This window comes from Hoplias malabaricus, chromosome 4 (assembly GCF_029633855.1).
Source record: "Hoplias malabaricus isolate fHopMal1 chromosome 4, fHopMal1.hap1, whole genome shotgun sequence".
Lineage (NCBI taxonomy): Eukaryota > Metazoa > Chordata > Actinopteri > Characiformes > Erythrinidae > Hoplias > Hoplias malabaricus.
Genome location: NC_089803.1, coordinates 5,205,804 through 5,228,150, shown reverse-complemented (window position 1 = coordinate 5,228,150; position 22,347 = coordinate 5,205,804). Strand labels below are relative to the sequence as shown.

Here is a 22,347-nt window from a genome sequence, read left to right as displayed (position 1 = left end):
ACACTCTGTGGAGGAGAGACACACACCTCACTAACACACACCTCCACACACAATAACACACTCTGTGGAGGAGAGACACACACCTCACTAACACACACCTCAACACACAATAACACACTCTGTGGAGAAGAGAAACACACCTCACTAACACACACCTCCACACACAATAACACACTCTGTGGAGGAGAGACACACACCTCACTAACACACACCTCCACACACAATAACACACTCTGTGGAGGAGAGAAACACACCTCACTAACACACACCTCCACACACAATAACACACTCTGTGGAGGAGAGACACACACCTCACTAACACACACCTCCACACACAATAACACACTCTGTGGAGGAGAGACACACACCTCACTAACACACACCTCCACACACAATAACACACTCTGTGGAGGAGAGACACACACCTCACTAACACACACCTCCACACACAATAACACACTCTGTGGAGGAGAGACACACACCTCACTAACACACACCTCCACACACAATAACACACTCTGTGGAGGAGAGACACACAACTCACTAACACACACCTCCACACACAATAACACACTCTGTGGAGGAGACACACACCTCACTAACACACACCTCCACACACAATAACACACTCTGTGGAGGACAGACACACACCTCAGTAACACACACCTCCACACACACACAATAAAACACTCTGTGGAGGAGAGACACACACCTCACTAACACACACCTCCACACACAATAACACACTCTGTGGAGGAGAGACACACACCTCACTAACACACACCTCCACACACAATAACACACTCTGTGCAGGAGTGACACAGACCTCACTAACACACACCTCAACACACAATAACACACTCTGTGGAGGAGAGACACACACCTCACTAACACACACCTCCACACACAATAACACACTCTGTGGAGGAGAGACACACACCTCACTAACACACACCTCCACACACAATAACACACTCTGTGGAGGAGAGACACACACCTCACTAACACACACCTCCACACACAATAACACACTCTGTGGAGGAGAGACACACACCTCACTAACACACACCTCCACACACAATAACACACTCTGTGGAGGAGAGACACACACCTCACTAACACACACCTCCACACACAATAACACACTCTGTGGAGGAGAGACACACACCTCACTAACACACACCTCCACACACAATAACACACTCTGTGGAGGAGAGACACACACCTCACTAACACACACCTCCACACACAATAACACACTCTGTGGAGGAGAGAAACACACCTCACTAACACACACCTCCACACACAATAACACACTCTGTGGAGGAGACACACACCTCACTAACACACACCTCCACACACAATAACACACTCTGTGGAGGACAGACACACACCTCAGTAACACACACCTCCACACACAATAACACACTCTGTGGAGGACAGACACACACCTCAGTAACACACACCTCCACACACACACAATAACACACTCTGTGGAGAGACACACACCACAGTAATACACACCTTCACACACAATAGCACACTCTGTGGAGGAGAGACACACACCTCACTAACACACACCTCCACACACAATAACACACTCTGTGGAGGAGAGACACACACCTCACTAACACACACCTCCACACACAATAACACACTCTGTGGAGGAGAGACACACACCTCACTAACACACACCTCCACACACAATAACACACTCTGTGCAGGAGTGACACAGACCTCACTAACACACACCTCAACACACAATAACACACTCTGTGGAGGAGAGACACACACCTCACTAACACACACCTCCACACACAATAACACACTCTGTGGAGGAGAGACACACACCTCACTAACACACACCTCCACACACAATAACACACTCTGTGGAGGACAGACACACACCTCAGTAACACACACCTCCACACACACACAATAACACACTCTGTGGAGAGACACACACCACAGTAATACACACCTTCACACACAATAGCACACTCTGTGGAGGAGAGACACACACCTCACTAACACACACCTCCACACACAATAACACACTCTGTGGAGGAGAGACACACACCTCACTAACACACACCTCCACACACAATAACACACTCTGTGGAGGAGAGACACACACCTCACTAACACACACCTCCACACACAATAACACACTCTGTGGAGGAGTGACACAGACCTCACTAACACACACCTCCACACACAATAACACACTCTGTGGAGGAGAGACACAGACCTCACTAACACACACCTCAACACACAATAACACACTCTGTGGAGGAGAGACACACACCTCACTAACACACACCTCCACACACAAAAACACACTCTGTGGAGGAGAGACACACACCTCACTAACACACACCTCCACACACAATAACACACTCTGTGGAGGAGAGACACACACCTCACTAACACACACCTCCACACACAATGACACACTCTGTGGAGGAGAGAAACACACCTCACTAACACACACCTCCACACACAATAACACACTCTGTGGAGGAGAGACACACACCTCACTAACACACACCTCACACACAATAACACACTCTGTGGAGGAGAGACACACACCTCACTAACACACACCTCCACACACAATAACACTCTGTGGAGGAGAGACACACACCTCACTAACACACACCTCCACACACAATAACACACTCTGTGGAGGAGAGACACACACCTCACTAACACACACCTCCACACACAATAACACACTCTGTGGAGGAGAGACACACACCTCACTAACACACACCTCCACACACAATAACACACACTGTGGAGGAGAGACACACACCTCCACACACACAATAACACACTCTGTGGAGGAGAGACACACACCTCACTAACACACACCTCCACACACAATAACACACACTGTGGAGGAGAGACACACACCTCCACACACACAATAACACACTCTGTGGAGGAGAGACACACACCTCCACACACAATAACACACTCTGTGGAGGAGACACACACCTCACTAACACACACCTCCACACACAATAACACACTCTGTGGAGGAGAGACACACACCTCACTAACACACACCTCCACACACAATAACACACTCTGTGGAGGAGAGACACACACCTCACTAACACACACCTCCACACACAATAACACACTCTGTGGAGGACAGACACACACCTCACTAACACACACCTCCACACACAATAACACACTCTGTGGAGGACAGACACACACCACAGTAATACACACCTTCACACACAATAGCACACTCTGTGGAGGAGAGACACACACCTCACTAACACACACCTCCACACACAATAACACACTCTGTGGAGGAGAGACACACACCTCACTAACACACACCTCCACACACAATAACACACTCTGTGGAGGAGAGACACACACCTCACTAACACACACCTCCACACACAATAACACACTCTGTGCAGGAGTGACACAGACCTCACTAACACACACCTCAACACACAATAACACACTCTGTGGAGGAGAGACACACACCTCACTAACACACACCTCCACACACAATAACACACTCTGTGGAGGAGAGACACACACCTCACTAACACACACCTCCACACACAATAACACACTCTGTGGAGGACAGACACACACCTCAGTAACACACACCTCCACACACACACAATAACACACTCTGTGGAGAGACACACACCACAGTAATACACACCTTCACACACAATAGCACACTCTGTGGAGGAGAGACACACACCTCACTAACACACACCTCCACACACAATAACACACTCTGTGGAGGAGAGACACACACCTCACTAACACACACCTCCACACACAATAACACACTCTGTGGAGGAGAGACACACACCTCACTAACACACACCTCCACACACAATAACACACTCTGTGGAGGAGTGACACAGACCTCACTAACACACACCTCCACACACAATAACACACTCTGTGGAGGAGAGACACAGACCTCACTAACACACACCTCAACACACAATAACACACTCTGTGGAGGAGAGACACACACCTCACTAACACACACCTCCACACACAAAAACACACTCTGTGGAGGAGAGACACACACCTCACTAACACACACCTCCACACACAATAACACACTCTGTGGAGGAGAGACACACACCTCACTAACACACACCTCCACACACAATGACACACTCTGTGGAGGAGAGAAACACACCTCACTAACACACACCTCCACACACAATAACACACTCTGTGGAGGAGAGACACACACCTCACTAACATACACCTCACACACAATAACACACTCTGTGGAGGAGAGACACACACCTCACTAACACACACCTCCACACACAATAACACTCTGTGGAGGAGAGACACACACCTCACTAACACACACCTCCACACACAATAACACACTCTGTGAAGGAGAGACACACACCTCACTAACACACACCTCCACACACAATAACACACTCTGTGGAGGAGAGACACACACCTCACTAACACACACCTCCACACACAATAACACACACTGTGGAGGAGAGACACACACCTCCACACACACAATAACACACTCTGTGGAGGAGAGACACACACCTCCACACACAATAACACACTCTGTGGAGGAGACACACACCTCACTAACACACACCTCCACACACAATAACACACTCTGTGGAGGACAGACACACACCTCAGTAACACACACCTCCACACACACACAATAACACACTCTGTGGAGAGACACACACCACAGTAACACACACCTCCACACACAATAACACACTCTGTGGAGGAGAGACACACACCTCACTAACACACACCTCCACATACAATAACACACTCTGTGGAGGAGAGACACACACCTCACTAACACACACCTCCACACACAATAACACACTCTGTGGAGGAGAGACACACACCTCACTAACACACACCTCAACACACAATAACACACTCTGTGGAGGAGAGAAACACACCTCACTAACACACACCTCCACACACAATAACACACTCTGTGGAGGAGAGACACACACCTCACTAACACACACCTCCACACACAATAACACACTCTGTGGAGGAGAGAAACACACCTCACTAACACACACCTCCACACACAATAACACACTCTGTGGAGGAGAGACACACACCTCACTAACACACACCTCCACACACAATAACACACTCTGTGGAGGAGAGACACACACCTCACTAACACACACCTCCACACACAATAACACACTCTGTGGAGGAGAGACACACACCTCACTAACACACACCTCCACACACAATAACACACTCTGTGGAGGAGACACACACCTCACTAACACACACCTCCACACACAATAACACACTCTGTGGAGGACAGACACACACCTCACTAACACACACCTCCACACACAATAACACACTCTGTGGAGGAGAGACACACACCTCACTAACACACACCTCCACACACAATAACACACTCTGTGGAGGAGAGACACACACCTCACTAACACACACCTCCACACACAATAACACACTCTGTGGAGGAGAGACACACACCTCACTAACACACACCTCCACACACAATAACACACTCTGTGGAGGAGAGACACACACCTCACTAACACACACCTCCACACACAATAACACACTCTGTGGAGGAGAGACACACACCTCACTAACACACACCTCCACACACAATAACACACACTGTGGAGGAGAGACACACACCTCCACACACACAATAACACACTCTGTGGAGGAGAGACACACACCTCCACACACAATAACACACTCTGTGGAGGAGACACACACCTCACTAACACACACCTCCACACACAATAACACACTCTGTGGAGGACAGACACACACCTCAGTAACACACACCTCCACACACACACAATAACACACTCTGTGGAGAGACACACACCACAGTAACACACACCTCCACACACAATAACACACTCTGTGGAGGAGAGACACACACCTCACTAACACACACCTCCACATACAATAACACACTCTGTGGAGGAGAGACACACACCTCACTAACACACACCTCCACACACAATAACACACTCTGTGGAGGAGAGACACACACCTCACTAACACACACCTCAACACACAATAACACACTCTGTGGAGGAGAGAAACACACCTCACTAACACACACCTCCACACACAATAACACACTCTGTGGAGGAGAGACACACACCTCACTAACACACACCTCCACACACAATAACACACTCTGTGGAGGAGAGAAACACACCTCACTAACACACACCTCCACACACAATAACACACTCTGTGGAGGAGAGACACACACCTCACTAACACACACCTCCACACACAATAACACACTCTGTGGAGGAGAGACACACACCTCACTAACACACACCTCCACACACAATAACACACTCTGTGGAGGAGAGACACACACCTCACTAACACACACCTCCACACACAATAACACACTCTGTGGAGGAGACACACACCTCACTAACACACACCTCCACACACAATAACACACTCTGTGGAGGACAGACACACACCTCAGTAACACACACCTCCACACACACACAATAACACACTCTGTGGAGGAGAGACACACACCTCACTAACACACACCTCCACACACAATAACACACTCTGTGGAGGAGAGACACACACCTCACTAACACACACCTCCACACACAATAACACACTCTGTGCAGGAGTGACACAGACCTCACTAACACACACCTCAACACACAATAACACACTCTGTGGAGGAGAGACACACACCTCACTAACACACACCTCCACACACAATAACACACTCTGTGGAGGAGAGACACACACCTCACTAACACACACCTCCACACACAATAACACACTCTGTGGAGGAGAGACACACACCTCACTAACACACACCTCCACACACAATAACACACTCTGTGGAGGAGAGACACACACCTCACTAACACACACCTCCACACACAATAACACACTCTGTGGAGGAGAGACACACACCTCACTAACACACACCTCCACACACAATAACACACTCTGTGGAGGAGAGACACACACCTCACTAAAACACACCTCAACACACAATAACACACTCTGTGGAGGAGAGAAACACACCTCACTAACACACACCTCCACACACAATAACACACTCTGTGGAGGAGAGACACACACCTCACTAACACACACCTCCACACACAATAAAACACTCTGTGGAGGAGAGACACACACCTCACTAACACACACCTCCACACACAATAACACACTCTGTGGAGGAGAGACACACACCTCACTAACACACACCTCCACACACAATAACACACTCTGTGGAGGAGAGACACACACCTCACTAACACACACCTCCACACACAATAACACACACTGTGGAGGAGAGACACACACCTCCACACACACAATAACACACTCTGTGGAGGAGAGACACACACCTCCACACACAATAACACACTCTGTGGAGGAGACACACACCTCACTAACACACACCTCCACACACAATAACACACTCTGTGGAGGACAGACACACACCTCAGTAACACACACCTCCACACACACACAATAACACACTCTGTGGAGAGACACACACCACAGTAACACACACCTCCACACACAATAACACACTCTGTGGAGGAGAGACACACACCTCACTAACACACACCTCCACATACAATAACACACTCTGTGGAGGAGAGACACACACCTCCACACACACAATAACACACTCTGTGGAGGAGAGACACACACCTCCACACACAATAACACACTCTGTGGAGGAGACACACACCTCACTAACACACACCTCCACACACAATAACACACTCTGTGGAGGACAGACACACACCTCAGTAACACACACCTCCACACACACACAATAACACACTCTGTGGAGAGACACACACCACAGTAACACACACCTCCACACACAATAACACACTCTGTGGAGGAGAGACACACACCTCACTAACACACACCTCCACATACAATAACACACTCTGTGGAGGAGAGACACACACCTCACTAACACACACCTCCACACACAGTAACACACTCTGTGGAGGAGACACACACCTCACTAACACACACCTCCACACACAATAACACACTCTGTGGAGGAGAGACACACACCTCACTAACACACACCTCCACACACAATAACACACTCTGTGGAGGAGAGACACACACCTCACTAACACACACCTCAACACACAATAACACACTCTGTGGAGGAGAGAAACTCACCTCACTAACACACACCTCCACACACAATAACACACTCTGTGGAGGAGAGACACACACCTCACTAACACACACCTCCACACACAATAACACACTCTGTGGAGGAGAGACACACACCTCACTAACACACGCCTCCACACACAATAACACACTCTGTGGAGGAGAGACACACACCTCACTAACACACACCTCCACACACAATAACACACTCTGTGGAGGAGAGAAACACACCTCACTAACACACACCTCCACACACAATAACACACTCTGTGGAGGAGAGACACACACCTCACTAACACACACCTCCACACACAATAACACACTCTGTGGAGGAGAGAATCACACCTCACTAACACACACCTCCACACACAATAACACACCCTGTGGAGGAGAGACACACACCTCACTAACACACACCTCCACACACACAATAACACACACTGTGGAGGAGAGACACACACCTCCACACACACAATAACACACTCTGTGGAGGAGAGACACACACCTCACTAACACACACCTCCACACACAATAATACACTCTGTGGAGGAGACACACACCTCACTAACACACACCTCCACACACAATAACACAATCTGTGGAGGACAGACACACACCTCAGTAACACACACCTCCACACACACACAATAACACACTCTGTGGAGAGACACACACCACAGTAACACACACCTCCACACACACACAATAACACACTCTGTGGAGAGACACACACCACAGTAACACACACCTTCACACACAATAACACACTCTGTGGAGGAGAGACACACACCTCACTAACACACACCTCCACACACAATAACACACTCTGTGCAGGAGTGACACAGACCTCACTAACACACACCTCAACACACAATAACACACTCTGTGGAGGAGAGACACACACCTCACTAACACACGCCTCCACACACAATAACACACTCTGTGCAGGAGTGACACAGACCTCACTAACACACACCTCCACACACAATAACACACTCTGTGGAGGAGAGACACACACCTCACTAACGCACATCTCCACACACAATAACACACTCTGTGGAGGAGAGACACACACCTCACTAACACACACCTCCACACACAATAACACACTCTGTGGAGGAGAGACATACACCTCACTAACACACACCTCCACACACAATAACACACTCTGTGGAGGAGAGAGACACACCTCACTAACACACGCCTCCACACACAATAACACACTCTGTGCAGGAGTGACACAGACCTCACTAACACACACCTCAACACACAATAACACACTCTGTGGAGGAGAGACACACACCTCACTAACACACACCTCCACACACAATAACACACTCTGTGGAGGAGAGACACACACCTCACTAACACACATCTCCACACACAATAACACACTCTGTGGAGGAGAGACACACACCTCACTAACACACACCTCCACACACACAATAACACACACTGTGGAGGAGAGACACACACCTCCACACACACAATAACACACTCTGTGGAGGAGAGACACACACCTCACTAACACACACCTCCACACACAATAACACACTCTGTGGAGAGACACACACCACAGTAACACACACCTCCACACACAATAACACACTCTGTGGAGGAGAGACACACACCTCACTAACACACACCTCCACACACAATAACACACTCTGTGGAGGAGAGACACACACCTCACTAACACACACCTCCAAACACAATAACACACTCTGTGGAGGACAGACACACACCTCAGTAACACACACCTCCACACACACACAATAACACACTCTGTGGAGAGACACACACCACAGTAACACACACCTCCACACACAGTAACACACTCTGTGGAGGAGAGACACACACCTCACTAACACACACCTCCACACACAATAACACACTCTGTGGAGGAGAGACACACACCTCACTAACACACACCTCCACACACAATAACACACTCTGTGGAGGAGAGACACACACCTCACTAACACACACCTCCACACACAATAACACACTCTGTGGAGGAGAGACACACACCTCACTAACACACACCTCCACACACAATAACACACTCTGTGGAGGAGAGACACACACCTCACTAACACACACCTCCACACACAGTAACACACTCTGTGGAGGAGACACACACCTCACTAACACACACCTCCACACACTATAACACACTCTGTGGAGGAGAAACATACACCTCACTAACACACACCTCCACAGGTCCACTCCCTCCAGCTTGGGGTCCATGCTGTCCACTCCAGTCCAGGTCGACACAGGGGACATCAAATGGCTGATCAGTTCATTATTGTTGAGATGTCTATCACCACCTACTGGTGCACTGTCCTATAATCAGTGTACAGAACTTACACAGCTCCAACACCTGGGCTCCAGCCCTGAGCACCACAGCTACTGATAATTAATCTAACTTCATGTCACACTGCTCTCTAATGAGAGGAGACTGATCAACATTTCCTCTCACTCTCTAAACTTACATAAGTATTTACAATATAATCAACTCAATCAGAATCAAACAGTCCATGTCCCTGTCCCATCTGACCTTTTCTGATCCCTCATCACCACCTATAGGTTGTTTGCAGATGACATCATGTCACTGCCTGATCTGCAGGTGGAGGACAGGAAGTGATGTCATACACAGGGAGCTCTACGATCACTAATAAAGCTGATAAATCAATAATCATTGTTACTTTTACTGATAAATCATGAGAAACATAAATTAAATACCAACATTGTTGTTCAAGAGTGACAAATAAAAGCAATAATGTGACTGAAAAAGGCTTATGAGCCAAAGCCTGTGTTCAGGACGAGACTGAGACAGCTTCCTGATCTGAAACTTCTTGTTGGAATTTAGTTGTGTTTTGTCTATGTTTTAAATCTCTCACCAGCTCAGACCCAGCACCAACACAACTGTGTACAACACACACTCACTTCTCACACCTGCATGAGACTGCAGTCAGCTTTTAATTCACCTGTGTCCCGTTCCACCTTAAACACTAGAGCATACACCATACACCTGCTGCACCATTTAAGGTGGAATGGAAAGCTTCTTTAATTGTGTGATCTGTGAGGAGCGAGTGTTTTATTTTGCTGAGTTCTGTGGCAGCTGTGTGTCACTGGTGAAGGACTGAATACCTAAAGTTACTTTAAGTAAACAACCATAACATTAATGTTGAGAGGCGATGCAGCACGGGTTGTTTTTGTTGCTCCTTTAATCCACTGGATGATAAAAGAGAACCACACTGCAGTCATTGTGGAGTGACCGAACTTCTAAAACCAAGTTGTGTGTCTAAATACTTCAGTGATCTTTCATTAGTGTTTTTGAGTTAAAGGACGTCTGGAGAAGAAGACAATAGCTGCTAATCTCACAGTTCAGTTTAAATCTGTCTCCATCATCATCTCCAACATGTGTTGTGTTGTTTTGTTTGTACATTTCTCTCGTAATATGGTCTACATCATCACAATGCAGGCTCCATTCTGGTTCTCTCATCCTACCCTCGAGATTCCACACATCATCAGAACCATGAGACTGAAAACAACCTGGACTTCAGCTGAGGGTTTCTCCCTTCAGATTCTCAGCAGGTCTGGTCTCTAATTTCTTTAGGGGGTTGTACAGCAATGGTAAAAGTCCAAGTGCAGACTGTTACACCTAAGTACTCAGTCTGACGCTCAGAAGGCATTTCTACAGATGGTCACTAGTTCATCAGCTTCTGTCAAACTGAATATTTAACTAATGGTTCATCATCTGATGCTAAATCATCACACATCTCCCATAACGGTAGTTTAGTTTACTGAGGAATAGCAAACAAACACTGATTATTTATGAATAAAAAAGAATACATTTGTCAGTGACCAAGCCTCTGTAGGAAGGAGGACTCTGGGGGCAGCAGCAGTTTGTCTGAATGGTCTTTTATTTACACACCAGAATGACACACTGTAACACACCCCAAATGACCAGCTTTTCTTCTCAACGCAAAACAAACAACAGTCACTTTCAGTCCCTCTTCTTCTCTTCCTGCTCTCAGTGCTGGCCCCTCCTTTGTTCTCATCAGCACATCCTTCACTAGGAGTATATCACTGGTGTGATGGAAACAGGTCATCAGGGAGTGAGAGAGAGAGAGAGAGAGAGAGAGAGAGAGAGAGAGAGAGAGAGAGAGAGAGGAACACTGCATGAATTAATTCACATTTCTGGTAGAGGACATGGGTTTGAAAAGCAACATTTTTTTATTTTATTCAATTCATTTTATTGGACCAATTCTAAAGTGGGCTTTCAAGTCATCATCAGTGAGTCCAGATGGATATTTGGACCTGGTTGATCTCGGTTGGAAGGCTACCACTCTTCCCCCAATATTCACAGACTGCTGAATTAATCCATTATGTCTCCTAAACTGTCACTGATCTATAAATCTCTTAGTGGTGTAGGATTATGGAGTAAAACAGCATCTGTAAATGAAATGTTGTGAATGAGGTACTGCTGAAATGAGTTAAATTGTGTCAGACCATAAAATCTGATGAACGTGTGGTATGGCTGAATGCCTAATATTGTTTATTATTAAAGTTAATAATAACATGAACTCCTGCACCTTAAAGATTAGTTCACTGATGAAGTGGTGCCTGTCTGGTTTGAAAGATCTCACTAACATGGGACACACCCACTGTAGAGAGGGTGGAACCCAGGTAGGGAGTGTATTGATCCCCAGGGGAAGATAAAGGTGAGCACACCCAGGGGAGTTCACTTCCACTTTGGTCAAACAAAGGGACAGTGGGAATTGTTTGGTGTGTTGCTGTTGGAGGAACTTAGCCTGTGTATGTGCACTGGTGGGAGCAGCCGACCAGTTGAGAAGTGGAGAAGCACAGGCAGCTGAATTAATGGCTGGTGTGGATTGGTGTTAGCAGTGACTTAACCGGTGCTGGTTCAACGCTGCTTGCACATTCATTGGGTTACAGCTACAGAACAGTTATACCTCAGTCATATTGTTTTACCTGGAGTGGGGCAGCAGCCGGGGCACTTGTGGGCCACTGTTTTCCCTCCACTGTTTATTGTATTGTTTTTATCTTGTGCATTACATGGACTGTAATTGTACTGTGTTCATCCAGCTTATAGCTGAGCCACCCGTTACTATTTTACATTTTTATTAATAACACTGTTTTGAGGTTTAGCTTTAGACCTTAAGGCTGTTATCTGTAACGTATTGTAATGACATATCACAGGTCGTTTCTGTTGCTGTTTGTTCTTTTCTTTGTTTTGTGGTCAAGGAGTGGGTCACCCTGGTGCTCTGGTTGTGCCCTTTTATTTTGGTGGTGTAATCTTGTTGGTGACCTCAGTCTGTGATCTTGGTTTTGCGTGGTCGGTGGTAGTTTGTGTGTCCATTAGTGATGTTTTTGTGAAAAGGGTTCCGTGGGTTTGGGCACTTCCTTGGCAACACTGTTTTGGGCCTGTGCTATGTTATGTAGTGTCTGTACATCAGCTTATACCCCACACAGTTTCCAATAGTGTTTACAACATTTATATATATACTAATTAATTGAAATAAAGTTTGTATCGAGACTTGATATCCTGACTGATGCATGTGCATTATTGACTGGCTCTCACACTCTTTTAATTGAGTGGGCTAGCGAGGGGTCCCCTTCCCCATAATATAGGGGTGGTGTAGTCAATGCTTTATACAGATTTAGGTGTGCACATTAGTGTAAATCTTGGGTACTTGTGGGATAGTGCCACACCTAGTGACAGTCAACGTCACCACAAACGTTTTGAGTTTCCTGGTGTAACAGTGGGAGTTTTCAGTGTGACGACACAAATCCACACTCACAGCTCCACTTGATGTGATTGTTTCTTTGAGAGTAAAAAACTTATACCTGCATTTTAATATGATTTTCCTTTCATTTTAAAATATAAAATAAACCAGTAAAAGCTGTTAAAACAATGTTTCCAGTGTTTTCTTCAGAGTCATTTATAATCTCCTTCCTCAAGACTAACTCTTAATATAGAGATATTTGTTTCTACATTTTAACATGCTGCTTTGGCTCCTCCCACTCATTCTGAGCCTTCTCACCTGACAGTCGTAGCAGTTCAAACTGAAATCTCTCTTTTGACCAATCTGAGCACTCACTGCAAACAACTTCTAAATACAACGCCCCCTGTCTGCAGTCTTCCAGTTGGAGTTAGAGTATGACGCTAAAGGTCTGATTATGTTCTGAGATCTTGACTTTCTTTTATAAAAATGATGTGACTTGTTTTAGAACATGGACATGTGTTATATGCTGTGCATTGCCAAGAAATGTAGGAAGGAAAATTCCATATTATTTGATTATCATCGTCTCACTTCTCCACAGAATTAAAAGCCATATGTATGTAACTGTTTCCTAATTTAGTTTTCGAAATCCAAACTGTAAAGTTTCATAAATGCGATGTGAGTACTGATAAACAGACTTTTCAGTTAATTACTTTTTTGTTGGTCATTATATGGATTATTCAGTTGTAGAGAGCCCAGTCTGAACTCACTAGAGGTTTGATGATTTCCATAGAGAGGGTCCACTTTGCATCATGAGCCCATGCTTCAGTGCTCTGCTAGTGTTTATAGTCCTGTGAGTTTAACACTTCATGACTGAGAGCTGCTGCCCCACAAACTTCACCCACAGCAACCATGACTTTGGTCTCCATCTTCATCTGGACACTGGCTCTCTGGACGAGAGGTGAGGAAAGCTGTTAATATTTTGATTGTTTTTATTTATATTTGAAGGCAACATTTTGGCTTTTAATGATATTTCCTTTATTTTTACCTCTGAAATACAATGTTTGTGTCCATTAATATCAATATATTTATTTTTCCATTATAGATTCATTTGGAGATAAAATCCTGACACAGTCTCCAGGATCTCAGTCTGTTTCTCCAGGAGACACTGTTACTATCAGCTGCAGATCCAGTGAGAGTGTAAGCAGCTATCTCCACTGGTATCAGCAGAAACCTGGAGAAGCTCCTAAACTCCTGATCTATAGCACATCCACCCGTCAGTCTGGAGTCTCAGATCGTTTCAGTGGGAGTGGATCTGGTACAGGTTTTACTCTAAAAATCACTGGAGTAAAGCCTGAAGATGCAGGAGATTATTACTGTCAGCAGGGTAGCAGCTATCCATTCACACAATGTTAGAGCGTCGTACAAAAACCTCCTTCAGCTGTAGAGGAACTGTTCTGAGTCAGAAACACTTACTGATCTGAGAACAGCTGCTAAAGCTGCACTCAACTGAACTCATCAGCTCCAGAACACTACAGTAGTGAAGAGTGTTCTCTCTTTGGGGAGTTTTCCTCACTGTGGAACAGGGATTTACATCAGGAGATGGAGTATCTCACCAGGAGCAGATTAACACACTCAGCACATTACACACTTTACAACCAGTATAAACACAGTGTATACACACTTTATACACACTATACGCATTCAACATACAGTCTCCACACATTAATTACACACTTTACACAATTTGTTTAAATAGTATTTTACTTTATTCACACAGTAAAATCACTACATTTGTTTCAAGTAGAACTTTAAAAGTTATGTATAAAAAGGAAAGACATGTCCCTGAACTTTAGTGTCTTGCTGAAGTCTATCATGTGGATCAAGTCAGTTCTTCGAAGATTAGACCAGTTTAAACTACACAGAACTTGTGTAGCATATTAGAGGAAGTGTTTTATTATTATTTTATTATTTTCTTCTTCTTCTTCTTCTTCTTCTTATTATTATTATTGTTATTGTTATTGTTATTGTTATTACTATTATTATTCTAAAACCTGCTCATCCTTTTTTAAAGTCATCCTTGTGGGGTTCATTATCTTCATCGTCTGTGTAAATATGTTCATCTTGACTCAGTCAAACTCAAGGACAACACTCAGCACTGAATCTACAGCTAAACTCATTCTCCAACAAGTAAAGCTTCTATTTTGGGCCTAAACATATATTGGCAATTTACCAGAACCACAAACAATGCTAAAGAATCACACACATTGGACTATATTTATTTGTGTGCAGTGTCAGTTATTCCCTCTGCCTCAGCATCATGTCTCTGGGCTGGGTCAAGCCACAGGACGACCTCTACATCTCAGGTAGCGTTCTCCATTGATTAGAAATGGACAAAGGACCCTGTGGCGTGTTGAATCCAGCCTCTATATGAATCCACACCTACGTCGTCACATGCTGCATCCATTAACTGGAGAAGACTGTCCCAGGTACAGGGCAAATCAGCTGTGATTTAGAAGGAGGACACAGTGATGTTCCTTCAAGCCCCCTGTCCCCAGTTCTCCTGATGTTTGTGGGAATCAAACCAGGGACAGTCCCAAGCCCACTTCTCTAACCATTACAGCATGGCTGCCCACAAGAGAAAGAAGTGCAGAGTTCCTGGACGTTCTGTAATAACGTGTAGATGAAAAGAATGAATCTATGAAGACCCTCTTCCATCCCTTTGCTCTAAAAATCTATTTATTTCATAATTATAATATAGAGGAGGTATCAGATATTAAACCTAGAGAACTGATACTAAACTTGATCTTAGCTGAAAGGCAGAGTAGTGATGATCCTCCCACTGAAATGTAGCTGGTGCAATGTGGACAATATCAATCTAACACATAATCACACAGCCATTCTGTGATCAGGCCCCTGTCCTGCTCAGCTCCCCCACTACATTCTGTCCTCCCCAGACATGTCCTTTTACTTAGAGTTAATAAAAGTGTGGTGTAAGTGTTATTTTATTGTTATTATAAATGTACAGTTACTGTAAATTGAAATGTATATTTAGTGTTACTCTAGTGTTTCTCTTGGTGCAGTCTTAGGCAGAGTCCAGTGTTAGTGTAAGACCAGCAGGAGGCATTTTTACTGGTTGTTTAGTCTTTTTCACTGAGACAAAAAGACATCAGTGTAAACTGATACATTCATCATGGAGCTTAAACATCATCTGTTTCCATCACCTTCACAATGTGTGAGAGCAGCACCACCATTTTCTAAGATTCTGTTTCTGTTTTTCTTCAACTGAACTTTCTTAAATTACACACTGCTTCAATAGCAGAAGAAACCACTCAGTGTCTGATTATTTCCACCTGCTCTGAACCAGTCTTGGACAGACATTAGATCTGCTGGCATCTCCCATAGTGTATTCTCTAAGATTCACCCAAAACACTGTTACATTTAATTTTGAATAATTAACACTTTTCATATTCTGTAACATTGCTGTAACACAGTGGTGTCACCCATGAAAGACTTGACCACCACCTGCTGAACAATGAATTAACAAATGAAACACTAGGACTATGACACTGTGACAGTTCTCATCAGCACTAAGGAACTGAAACCAAGCTCCAAACAACTGAACTCTACACATCATTTTACACACACCAGTAAAGAGAGAGAGAGAGAGAGAGAGAGAGAGAGAGAGAGAGAGAGAGAGAGCAGTGAGGTGAAACTCAGATTTACATGAACAGTCCTGAGTCGTCCTCTTTCTCCCAGAATAGAGCAGCACCTTCACCAGATGTTCAGCTTCATTCAGTAAACTTGTCCGACTTGAGGGTTCTCAGACTTATTTAACTTTAAATCTATTTGCAGATTTCTATATGTTTTCAGGTAAAAAATGTAGACAGTTTGTACACACCCTGAGCTCTCAATGCCTGATAAGTCAGATTATGATATTCCCACACCATGCCACATGTAACCATCGTTATTGTTCTTCAAAGAAGTCATCAAGTTGTGAAAAGGCTTTAAACTAAACCTTATTTAAATACTCGAGTACCAATAGTGTTTTAAAGGGAAATAAGTGTTTACACAGTTTTTCTATTGCTGCCCTATATTTCATTTTACTGATGTTGTTGTTCTATCAAATTTAAAGTGGCTTGACATCAAAAAATCAACTGTGTACATAAATGTCCACTTCATGTGTGTGTTTCACCGTTTTATAAAACCAGAGAAGTAAACAATTTCTTAAAACACTGCTAACAGCAACAGTATTAAATAACTTATATTTTTATTTTTCCTATAATTACAGATGTTTTATTCACATTTTTACCTATTGGCAGTAAAACCATAAACTTTATGAGTCAAGTCAAGTGAATGTTATTATCATTCCAGTGACATACAGTTTACAGTACACAGTGAAACGAAACAGGTTTCCTCCAGGACCGACAAACACAGAACATCTCACACAGGGCTAAAGTGCTCGAGGGCAACATGTGCAACAACGCTAGATGCTAGACCACTGCCTCATGACAATCATCTGGAACACTTCATGATGATTGGAGTGAGTGCACTGGGACAGTATTCACTGAGGCAGGACACAGGAGACATCTTTGACACGAGGATGATGATGGTTGGCTTGAAGCACATTGGGATGATGGCGCTGCTCTGGGAGGTGTTGAAGATGTCAGTGAAGATATGTTAGCTGGTCTGCACATCCTCTGAACACTCAGCCATGAATGTAGTCTGCTCCAGCAGCTTTTCCTGGGTTCATTTTACATAGAGTTTTCCTCACATTAACTCTTCATTGGGAGGAGTGGTGCTCTTCCTCAGCATCGTGTCGTTCTGCACCTCAAACCATGTGTAGAATTTGTTCAGTGCATTGGGAAGGGAAGACTCACTGTCCAGATGGAGACAGAACTGCTCTAAGAATCTGTAGCTTCTACAGTGTGGGAGTGTTTTCCATTATTAACAGCTGCAGAATCCATTAATATTGTGTTATAGTTCAGAAATAGTTTGTGTAAAGAGTGAAGTGAGCTGTGTTTAGAGCAGGCTTTTGTATTAAATGTAAAGCTGGATTGTAGAGTCAATGATGGGTTATTAGACATGCATTATAGTTTAACTCATAACAGCCCAGACCCAGTTCACCATAAATCCAAATTGTGAGAAATATAAAACAGGCCAAAGAAACAACATAGAACATTTTTTTAACATTTCTTGCTGTAAATTTTGGGTTGAAATTGCAACATAACAAACATCACAGCAACCATTTTCTAAACTTGTATTTGCACATTTTGTCCCTGAAAAGTGATCCGAGCGGGTCGTACAGTATGTAACACAGGACAGGTGACTAAAGCAGTTCAAATGTTAAAAGGTTTGGAACACACCTTTTATAAATACAAGTATGTTTTTAAAATAAACATTTCTATGTATTCACCAATCACACCATCGTTCTATAAATGAGGTCAAACAAACACAAATTCACACACTGTCACATGACTGCATTCAGGATGCTCAGTAAATGTCACTTAGGGACGTCATGATTTAAAGTGAAGGATAAAGCTGTGTAGGGAATTTTCCAGACCTCATCAAATGTTTGTGACACATTTGTCACCACGGGTTCTTACTGATTTGGTAAGACTATTTCTAAGGTTGGCTTCTTAACAGTTAATTAACATTTAAGAAGCAGGTAACTCACTAATGACAAAGAAATAACCAAAACCAAGAGTAACACATCTGTTGTAAGCACTCACACATTTGTAAAATGCTATGTATTTATTTAATGTATTTTAAGATTGGTTAAATAGGTTATTAACTGTTTATATATTATATTATTATTATAACGTCCTAAACATTTATGCTGTAATATTCAGTTCAAAGCAGACTTCAACTGTCTGGATATGACATGCTGATCCTACAATATAAACAGGTTAAAATATTTAAATCCAGACTGGTCTAATGTGGTAGTCATTGCTAGTAAATGAACTCATCTGCCGTACTTGTACATGGTAGGATTAGTGTATATTCAGGTGTCCTGTCGATCAGAAGTCACTATAAACCAGTAATACATTTACAAAGAGCAGGTCAGGATGGAAGTTCATCACTGCATTTTTGTTATGAATTCTAGCCTTAATAAGCACTTCCTAAGTGTAAGTCTGTAGTTATAAAGGGTGAATTAGTAACACTGTAGTTACGGTCTTGCAAGTTCCTTAATAAATACTTTATTCATGTATGTTACTCATTATGAACTACTTCCACAACAGTAAATGCTTGTAATAGAGAATGTGTACATTCAACTTTAGTTTTACAATTGCTAAATAAAGACTTTCAGTCCAATATCCAGTGAAATGTTACACCATGAATGTAAAAGAAACTGCTGTAAACACACAGTGCCCCTTGATATCTACAATAACAGTGAATATTCCTTGCAGCTTAAAAACTATAACTGTGATAACGTGATTACTCTGAATGTCTGTTAAGTTAAAAGTATTTAACACACTGTATAAATACCTTTATAATGTTTGTAAATTCTCTTTCATATAATATGCTAATTGTGACTTTTAACTGCTTATTAATCATTAATAAACTGCTTGATAATAGACTGTTAAGAAGCAGACCTTAAAACAAGTTTTACCAAATATTCTTATTGCTATCATAGTTTCCTTCACCAAAATAAATATGATGATTTTTGAAGATGATTTCCATAGAGAGGGTCCACTTTGCATCATGAGCCCATGCTTCAGTGCTCTGCTAGTGTTTATAGCCCTGTGAGTTTAACACTTCATGACTGAGAGCTGCTGCCCCACAAACTTCACCCACAACAACCATGACTTTGGTCTCCATCTTCATCTGGACACTGGCGCTCTGGACGAGAGGTAACATAACTGATTTTCTTTATGGATATTTGTTTCTGATATAAAACACATAATTTTATTTAAATCTTATGATTTGCAGTTACAGTGAACACATGTACATATAAAGTTAAATAAATACAAGCAAAATAAATAGTAATAACAATAACAATATTATAAATCATTAATTAATTAAAACACCTGAGCACATTTTGAATAATTTGACAAGAAACATTTAACAATTAAAAAAAAAAAAACATTTTATTTACAGTTTTCTAAGTGTATTTATTCATATTAACTTATTTATACTATTTATATTTACGCTTTCCTTTAGGATCCAGTGGTCAGGTGACTGTGACTCAGACTCCTTCAGTTAAAACAGTTTCTACAGGACAATCAGTCACCGTCAACTGTAGAACCAGCCCTGCAGTGTTTCGCTGGAGTAATGGAAAAGAAGGATTAAACTGGTATCAGCAGAAACCTGGAGAAGCTTCTAAACTCCTGATTTACAATGCTAACACTAGACAGTCAGGTATTTCAGATCGTTTCAGTGGCAGTGGATCTGGATCTGACTTCATTCTGACCATCAGTAACGTCCAGACTGAAGATGCAGGAGATTATTACTGTCAGAGTTTTCATGAGATCAGTGGTAGCTGGGTGTGCACACAGTGAAATAGAGTCGTACAAAAACCTCCCTCAGTCAGAGAATGCACTGCTGCAGCTGCACCCTACTGCAGGTGCTGAGGGGGAGGATGATACACACAATAACACACTCTGTGGAGGAGAGACACACACCTCACTAACACACACCTCCACACACAATAACACACTCTGTGGAGGAGAGATACACATCACTTTAGACCGATCACATGTGGAAGATGCCATCTTTTACCTGAACATGTGGCCTAAGGCTATATCAAAATAAAGTTCCAGGCTGAAGGCCAGCAATCAAAGAAAGAGTCTAAACCAAAAAGCTAATTTTAACTGTATTAGGCTCCAACATATCCGACCCCTTGTAGCAACTGTGTGTGTCTATACACAAAGGGAGCAACTTTATCCTTTATATTACTAAACAAAAATATGAATGTAATGCGAAAGGTAACATGTGCACTTTTGATGAGTCTCAGTTCAATCTGTGCTTTCAGCTTTTACCAGGAGGTAGACCTTGCCGGATTTAGTTTAAAGTCTTACAGTACGACAGAGACCCTTTGAATCTGTTATTGCTTCAATGACTCTTGCCATCTCCCATGAGCCTCATGTAGGATCAGCCACCACAGCAATGACTCCCACACAGAAATTGGGCCTGATTCGGGACCATTTAGGTCATTCTTACATGAGTGGAACATATTCCTGTTTCCAGCGTGTCCAGAAAACATCAGCAATATAATGCATTCGTCGCCATTGCCTCTGGCATATAGATCTTCCCTTCTAAATATTCCTGGGGGTATGGGTTGGACCTTAAATTGCAGTAGGTGATTGGGTGTTACTGGTTCCAACTCATTGGTGTCATTCAACCTCCCACATCT

General features: G+C 43.6%; 1 non-coding gene and 2 gene segments (V, D, J or C); 2 read left to right on the top strand and 1 right to left on the bottom strand.

Annotated features, from left to right (window-relative positions):
- Positions 1–14,903: 14,903 nt before the first annotated feature.
- LOC136694168 (immunoglobulin kappa variable 3-11-like) lies at positions 14,904–15,407 on the top strand. The segment is given in 2 exon segments: positions 14,904–14,952; positions 15,097–15,407. Coding segments are annotated over 2 exon segments (360 nt in total).
- A 1,233-nt stretch (positions 15,408–16,640) lies between these two features.
- On the bottom strand, positions 16,641–16,823 carry LOC136695768 (U2 spliceosomal RNA). The gene has a single exon (XR_010802361.1). It is a non-coding gene; the product is annotated as a U2 spliceosomal RNA (small nuclear RNA).
- Positions 16,824–20,796: 3,973 nt separating this feature from the next.
- LOC136694167 (immunoglobulin kappa variable 4-1-like) lies at positions 20,797–21,493 on the top strand. The segment is given in 2 exon segments: positions 20,797–20,845; positions 21,156–21,493. Coding segments are annotated over 2 exon segments (387 nt in total).
- The last annotated feature ends 854 nt before the right edge of the window (positions 21,494–22,347 follow it).